The sequence below is a fragment of the Phyllostomus discolor genome, chromosome X, assembly GCF_004126475.2.
Source record: "Phyllostomus discolor isolate MPI-MPIP mPhyDis1 chromosome X, mPhyDis1.pri.v3, whole genome shotgun sequence".
Classification (NCBI taxonomy): domain Eukaryota; kingdom Metazoa; phylum Chordata; class Mammalia; order Chiroptera; family Phyllostomidae; genus Phyllostomus; species Phyllostomus discolor.
The window spans coordinates 32429006-32437324 of NC_050198.1; the positions used below are offsets into that span (position 1 = coordinate 32429006).

Genomic DNA, 8319 nt, shown 5'->3' on the forward strand with positions numbered 1-8319 from the left:
CCAGAGGCAATCAGTTTTTTGGTTGCAAGATGGCTACTCAGCTATAGCCATTAAATCCTCATTTCTGGGAGAAAAAAAGGAGAAAATAGGAAAGAGGAAAATACCTTTTATTCTACTATGTTAATTTGTAAAATTATCCCCCCCAAAGGTGATTGAAATTTTTATTGGCATTGCACTGTGTGTGTAGTTCAATGTGGAGAGCAGTGCCAAGTGTCCAATATATTACTGCTAAGTTGTAGATTGATATGTATATTAGTCTCATTTCTATTTCATTAAAGGATACATGTAAAAAAGTTTATATTTGCACAGAAAATTTCTCAAAGAATACCTGAGAAACTACTAACAAGTGGTTATTTTAGGGGAATAGAATTGGGTGTGATTGGCAGAGGAGAAAGTGGTTTTAACTTTTCATATTATGCCCTCTACTATACCTTTTTTAAAAACCACAGATATTGTATATATTACCTTTATAATAATAAATATAAACCAGAAAACTTAAGAGTGGAGTGTGTATTACCCAAGGGGTATAGAAAGACTTTCCATGGGGTAAATAAAAACACTTAGAATTTCAAGCAGATCAATATCTACATCCTCAAATTTCATATTTTCTTAAATTGATCTGCCAGAAAACACATATTTTCTTAAATTGATCTGCTGGAGGAATCAAGCTGGTTCTCTTTTTTCCATCTCCCTTTTCACAACAGTCCTTTTTGCACTTTATAACAGAAAAGTGTATGTTACCCATCTTCAATGTTACCTGGGTGCACTGCCCTGTGGTTTAAAATCCTCAGGGTACCAAAGAGACAATTCCAAACAGTGCTATCAATGATGAAGAAACAAACTGTTATAACAAATATATGGGGTATCAAATCCTTTTGTTAAGTTTGGAGGCCAACTTAGATGGCTTCCAATAAAATTGAAGGAGAACCCAATGTTGCTGTCAGCTGATAAATCATGAAAAACAATTTTGAAGATATATCATTGTGTAATATTGGGTTGGCCAAAAAGTCTGTTTAATGTTTTCCATAAAATAGAAAATATGCTTTTCATTTTTACCAATAACTTTACTGATTTGGATATTTTGAGTATGTCAGCTATCTGCTGCTACTGGCTTCCAGTGGGTTAGAAGCCAGGGGTGCTGCTAAACATCTTCCAATACAAAAGACAGCCCCATAACAAAAAATTATTTGGCCAAAATGTCAGTAGTACCAAGAAACTTTGCAAACCACGTTTGACATGTTCAATCAGTCAGAGCACCTTATCCATACACTGCACAAATCTTTTATTTGCTTTTCACTTGAGTTTTTACCTTTCTTGAAGTAATAAAGCATAATATGCCAAAAATGTTGCACATTTTCTTCCATCTTCAATATTAAAATGACTGCATAAAATTAACCAATTTTAATAAGTGTTTTTTAATTGTATGCTGATAAGACAGCTGTCACAATACAACCTAACAAAATTGTTTTGAATGAAATTAAAGACAACCAAGCACTAGTGGAGCCATCATATAAAAAAAGTAAACAAACTTTTTGGCCAACCCAATATTTCCCCCATACATGTCCAAAGGAATTTAAAGACTTGAGTGACATTTCTAAAACAAAATATCCATTCTCATAGACTTATTTATATAAACAAGGTTTCTGTGTGCTGAAGTCTAACAAAGCAAAAAGTAAGAAGAGAATTGATGTTGAATCTTGTCTAATTTTAGCAATAAGTAATATTTATCCATGGATATACCCACTAAAGTAAAACAAAGACTTATCTCTAATAATTATTTTGTTTTGATGTTTAACAACTACCTTTCAGATTCTGTAATATACTTGCAATGCTTTGATCCATTCTATTCTAATACTGTCATGATAACACAAGCAAGAGTAAATTTTTAAACAATACTTAGAGCTTCAGGATCATAGGAACATTAAAATATTTTTGCGAAAGGGAAATAGGATGATTAATAAAACCATTTCGGGGGCAAAAATATATATTATTGGGACAAAATTCTTTTAGAAGAATAGGGTGGAGTTAACTCATTAAGAAAAGGGAAAATATACTATGATTTTTATAACAGATAATGGTGGCTCTCAAATCACTAAGGTATTTAAGTTTCACTGGTTTCATGTGAAATCATGACGTAACAGTTTTGTGAATGTAAGTATTTGTCAGAAATCATATTATTTATAGTTAATTGACATTTTGATGCAAAAATTTAGATGTCACAATTTGTAGAGCACGTTAAAACATTTTGGAGGTTATTGTGATATAAACCAATAGTTTTATATAAATGTTCGTAACAAAGGGCGTGTCATATACTCTTTTGCCACCTTGTGGTCAGAGTTGTGTTCAATCCCAGGCACTGTGACTGTGATGAGGAGGGGTCTCTCCTGAGGTCAGCCCCTTCTGCTAGCCTTTGGTTGGGTCTTTGTGAGGCAGAGGTGGTAACATTTGCCAAGGACTGAATCTAGACCCATACAAGCACTGAGCATCAAAAAGATTAAGTTAGATAATGCTCCAAGATTAGATCTATTTTCTCAAAATGAAATATATATACCACAAACTGTAATAATTTAAGTAACCATTATTCCTGAGATCATATTCATGACTCACATATCTTTTAAGATCCAGTTCATTAACAAATTATAGAGAAATCTAATAGAATTGTCTAGTCAATTACATATATGTATTTTTCTCCCTGGTTATATTATATTGTGCTATTTTAGATACTACTTTTCAAATTTATTTTCTTCAAATCAAGACACAGTTAAAATAAAAAAGGAAATGAGAAAGAAAAAAAAAGATTATGCTGACACTCCCTGCATGTGATTCAGAGCAGAAGCACCATGCAATCAGGAAAGGAATGTAAAAAGCACAACAGAATTCTGGCTTTTCCAAGAAGTACGACTTTTTAAAAAGAATGTCAAACTGTTTTTGATATTTTTCCTTGATTCTTCTGTTTTTGGCACTTCTCTGTTGTTGACCTAGACACTTCCTTGAGCTGCTTTTTGGAGAACCCGGCCCTCATTGTGGCCCTGGGCAAGTTTGTATGGTTCAGTGCTGTGTCCACAGCTCCGAGTGTAACACCTGGCTCTGGATGTTATGCATAAGACTTCCAGAACATTCTGGATTGGAGGGTTCTGCAGGAAGTTGATCAGTAAGGCAGTAGAGTTGCCATGGTGTCTTCAATGGTAGACAGTCCCAGGTACACAGAGATTTAGGTCTCTTTGACGTCTGTTTTTCTGTGGAGGTGGGATGGGAGTACCTCTTGTCCCTTTACCCATCCATGACTTCCATCATTTTTAGCAGGAACAGCAAGAACAAGAATCCTTCGGTGGGTGAGCTAGTTGCAGTTCTTCTAGTTTAAGGCCAGAAAGGCAGGATGTATGGGAAAGATGCTGCGGTGCTTCAAGGAATTGAAGCAAGAGTTGGATTACGAAGAGGAGGCACCAGGGCAGCTCTGTGGGCCTCAGTTGTATGGGCACCAGCCCTACATCCTACCCTTCTTAAGGGCTCCTGATTCCTGACAACCAATTCATGCTGCTAACCCGTGGAGGCCTCCCTGAAGGAAGAGGCCAGGTGGAGGGGCAATGTCCATGGTAACCAAGAACTCTGCTAGAGTATCATTAGGCAGCATAGCCCCACAAGCTGGGCAGTGTGTACTGGGACAAGACCAGTGATCCCAGGAATCACCGACTGACTCTTCCTGGAACACATTCTCCCCTGACACTCCAGCACTGGCTATATACTTTTCATCTGAGCCCCATCCTGATGCTGCCCTCCCTGGGACCAGCACCTGTGGCCACTCCATGACCTCATCCAGCATGCCTAAGACCTGAGCCACTTTTTCTAGGCTCAGCCCTCATGGGCCCCTAGTGCTGCTACCCATTGCCAGCAGCTCTTAGTGTGGGAGCTCCCAGAGGTCCTCAGACCCAGGCCTGCCCCCTCCCAGCTCCCACCTGCTAGTGTATAAGGGTCCTGGGGTGGGGTCCTATAGTTCAGGCCTCTCATCCATAGGGGAGGTACTAACTGTAAGTATGGCCTTGTTGTGTCTGGTCTCTCCTGCTGCCCTCCTCGGGTTGCTCAACATCTGCTGGGCCAAAAGGCTGGCTGCCAAACCTTCAACCCACTCGTGGCCTTGGGAGTCCAAGGAGGAGATGAGGAGGAGCAGGCACAGCCTCTGCAGAGCGCTGATAAGATGGGCAAAGGGACGTGCCTCTTCAGGCCCAGTGGCTTTTGGAGCTCTGCCCCTGGGAATCTGGTGTCCAGGCTTGGTCCAGAATGGATCTGGGGCTTCATACTTACTAGGAAGGGGGCAGAACCTGGAATAGGAGGGAAGCCTGAGACTGGCTCAAGTGGTAGGCTCAGCCACAGAGATGATGTTCTGTCACAGCTTCTGACTGCGCTGCTCAGGACCCAGACTCTAGGGGACATTTCACAGTCCCAGAGGTGTTTCTGGACTTGGTTATCCCTGTGTCCCCAGCCCCACTGTGCTGGGGCAAGCCTCCTGGACCGAGGGAAGGACGAGGAGGGGGGAGGAGACGACAAAGGGGTCAGAGCAGCGATTGGAGCCGAGAACTGGAAGCGCCTTAAAGAGACTGCGCGGTCCCCGCCCCCCTTCCCGCCAGCCTCAATGAATTAGAGCTGTGTTTCTCAAACTTGCCTGATCATAAGAATCCACTCGGGCCCTAGTTAAAGATACAGGTTCCCGAGAGCACCTCCCTTCGAGATTCTGATTCAGTGGGTCTGCGAGTGGAGCCGAGGAATCTGTAATTTTAACACGCTCCCCACGTGATTCTCTGGAACAAGCAAGTTTGGGAAATACTGAATTAAAGGAAACCGGGCCTGGCTGCAGAAGTGGCCTCCGCTAGGGGGCTACGGCGGGAGTATTCCTGGGGGCGTCGCCTGCTTCCGCCACCGCCTCCTTGAGTGAGAGTCCCTTTTGGGTCCAGCTGCCACAGCCACGGTGCTCCCTCAGTCCGGGCGGGGGACACCCTAGGTCTGCGTGGCCCCCCCCCCCCTGCGCTGCCACGCCCAGTGGCCGCCAAACCGGAGCAGGGGGAGGAGCCGGGGCGAGTGGAGGAGGAGGAGATAGAAGAGGCGGAGACGGCGGAGACGGCGGCGGAGAAGGCGGAGAGGAAGGTGGAGACAGAAGCGAAGGTGGAGGGGAAGGTGGAGGCGGCGGGGAAGGTGGACGCCACCAACAAGGTGGAGGCGGCGGGGAAGGTGGACGCCACCGGCAAGGTGGAGCTGGAGGAGGAGGAGGGTCCGGGCCGCCGGGTTGAGCTCAAGCTGGAGCCCGAACCCGAGCCGGTACAGGAGGCAGAGCAGGAGCCAAAGGGGGAGCTGAAGCAGGAGCTGGAGGATGAGAACCCAGCGCAGAGCTTCGGTGGCGGCAATAGCAACGAGGTTCCTGTCCCCACCCTTCCCTCTGAGCCCCCGCGGCCCCCTGATCCCTCTCCGCGGCGTAGTCGTGCCCCCCGCCGCAGACCCCGGCCGCGGCCTCAGACCCGACTCCGTACCCCGCCACAACCTAGGCCACGGCCCCCGCCCCGGCCCCGGCCCCGGCGCAGCCCTGGGGGGGGATGCCTGGATGCGGATTTTGCTGTGGGTCCACCAGGCTGTTCCCACGTGAACACCTTTAAGGTGGGAGAGAATTGGAGGCAGGAACTGCGGGTGATCTACCAGTGCTTCGTGTGGTGTAGAACCCCAGAGACCAGGAAAAGCAAGGCAAAGTCGTGTATCTGCCATGTGTGTGGTACCCACCTGAACAGACTCCACTCTTGCCTTTCCTGTGTCTTCTTTGGCTGCTTCACAGAGAAACACATTCATGAGCACGCTGAGACAAAACAGCACAACTTAGCTGTAGACCTTTACTATGGAGGTATCTACTGCTTTATGTGTAAGGACTATGTATATGACAAAGACATTGAGCAAATTGCCAAAGAAGAGCAAGGAGAAGCTTTGAAATTACAAGCCTCCACCTCAACTGAAGTTTCTCACCAGCAGTGTTCAGTGCCTGGCCTCGGTGAGAAATACCCAACCTGGGAGACAACCAAACCGGAGTTAGAACTGCTGGGGCACAACCCAAGGAGAAGAAGAATCACCTCCAGCTTTACCATTGGTTTAAGAGGACTAATCAATCTTGGCAACACATGCTTTATGAACTGCATAGTCCAGGCCCTTACCCACACTCCGATCTTGAGAGATTTCTTCCTCTCTGACAGGCACAGATGTGAAATGCCAAGTCCGGAGTTGTGTCTGGTCTGTGAGATGTCTTCGCTTTTTCGGGAGTTGTATTCTGGAAACCCATCTCCTCATGTTCCCTATAAATTACTGCACCTGGTATGGATACATGCACGGCATTTAGCAGGGTACAGGCAACAGGATGCCCATGAGTTTCTCATTGCAGCATTAGATGTCCTGCACCGGCACTGCAAAGGTGATGATGCTGGCAAGGCAGCCAACAATCCCAACCACTGTAACTGCATCATAGACCAAATCTTCACAGGTGGCCTGCAGTCTGATGTCACCTGTCAAGCCTGCCATGGTGTCTCCACCACGATAGACCCATGCTGGGACATCAGTTTGGACTTACCTGGTTCTTGCACCTCCTTCTGGCCCATGAGCCCAGGGAGGGAGAGCAGTGTGAATGGGGAAAGCCACATACCAGGAACCACCACACTCACGGACTGTTTGCGAAGGTTTACAAGGCCAGAGCACCTAGGAAGCAGTGCCAAAATTAAATGTGGTAGTTGCCAAAGCTACCAGGAATCTACCAAACAGCTCACAATGAATAAATTACCTGTTGTTGCCTGTTTTCATTTTAAACGGTTTGAACACTCAGCCAAACAGAGGCGCAAAATCACTACATACATATCCTTTCCTCTGGAGCTGGATATGACACCATTTATGGCCTCAAGTAAAGACAGCAGGATGAATGGACAGTTGCAGCTGCCAACCAGTAGTGGAAATGAGGAGAATAAGTATTCCTTGTTTGCCGTGGTTAATCACCAAGGAACCTTGGAGAGTGGCCACTATACCAGCTTCATCCGGCATCACAAGGACCAGTGGTTCAAGTGTGATGATGCTGTTATCACCAAGGCCAGTATTAAAGATGTTCTGGATAGTGAAGGGTATTTACTGTTCTATCACAAACAGGTCCTGGAACATGAATCAGAAAAAGTGAAAGAAATGAATACACAAGCCTACTGAAGTGACACATAGACCTACGTGTAATGGAAGATGATGACACCTATACTACTACTGGCATCAAGATTTAAAGGACCTACCTGCATGGCCCATGGGCCTGACAGAGTAAGAATTGAACAGTACCCAGTGTCTAAAAGGTCCTGATTAGAAGAGAAATAGGAGGGGCGGGAGAAGAGGCTCTAGTCTAAGCAGTTACTTAAAGGAAAATTAAATGGCAGGAATGTTCTGGTAAGGAAGGCAGGGAGATCCTGACACTGGTCCATATCCTATATTCCTCCAAAAGATGGTGTGGGAAAGTGTGGGGTGGGAGGGGGGTGGTGTTTGCGGGGGGGGTGTGCCCTTGTAACCATAAAACATCTTTTCTCCATGGGTGTTTCAGCTTCAACTGACCAATCACATAACAGTTATATGTTTGAGGGGGAGAAGAAAAGTTTATACAAATGTAGCCCATTACATATATGGGTATGAAAGTAGAAAAGTGGAGGAGGCAGGGATATCTCATTGACAAACACCTTTGCCAGTTTCTTTGTATTTGTGGTTTTTTATGTGTGCTATTAAATGCAGTATTAAAAAGAGAGAAAAGCCCACAAGGGCTAGTGAAAAGAGAAGAAAGAAGGGGGATTGTATAAGGGGAGCAATGGCTCCAGTAGTAGAGAAGACCAGAAATACTGTAAGATAAGTAACCTACACAGAGAGGCCTCAGCTAAGAGTATTGTGTGTGAGTGTTTTTTTAAAAAGCTGTATGATATACTTGAGCAAATCAGTGAACCTCTTTGCAATTGTTTTCTCATCTGTACAATGCAGATAATTCCTACCTTAAAGGATTATTGTTAAGGATAAAAATGATATAAAATGTGTCAAAGTATAAAGTAAAAGACTTGGAACTCTGTAGGGCCTCAGTAAACGTTTGTTGGATCTAAAACTTCTTTGGACTAGGACCAGAATACATCAGAGACCAGTGTCAGTCCTACCTGAGACCAGTGAACAGAATGGGCACACATGGTGTTACATGCAGTTAATGGAAGTATGTACAGCCCTGCCTGTACATACTTACAACTCCCTCCACAACATTGCCTACTTGGAGCCCCAAGGCAAAGGACTCCCTGTGTAGAG

The 8319-nt window shown here is 45.0% G+C and overlaps 1 protein-coding gene and 1 long non-coding RNA gene across 2 annotated transcripts; one reads left to right on the top strand and one right to left on the bottom strand.

The window, feature by feature from the left end:
• Positions 1 to 2940: 2940 nt before the first annotated feature.
• LOC118498413 lies at positions 2941 to 4770 on the bottom strand. The gene is made up of 2 exons (XR_004900899.1): positions 4300 to 4770; positions 2941 to 3400 (listed from the first exon to the last, which is right to left on the bottom strand). It is a non-coding gene; the product is annotated as an uncharacterized LOC118498413 (long non-coding RNA).
• A 156-nt stretch (positions 4771 to 4926) lies between these two features.
• On the top strand, positions 4927 to 8110 carry USP27X (ubiquitin specific peptidase 27 X-linked; the record flags this gene model as incomplete). The annotated part of the gene is made up of 1 exon (XM_028523468.2): positions 4927 to 8110. A coding segment is annotated over one exon (2283 nt), but the record flags the coding sequence as incomplete, so codon positions are not given.
• Between the last annotated feature and the right edge of the window lie 209 nt (positions 8111 to 8319).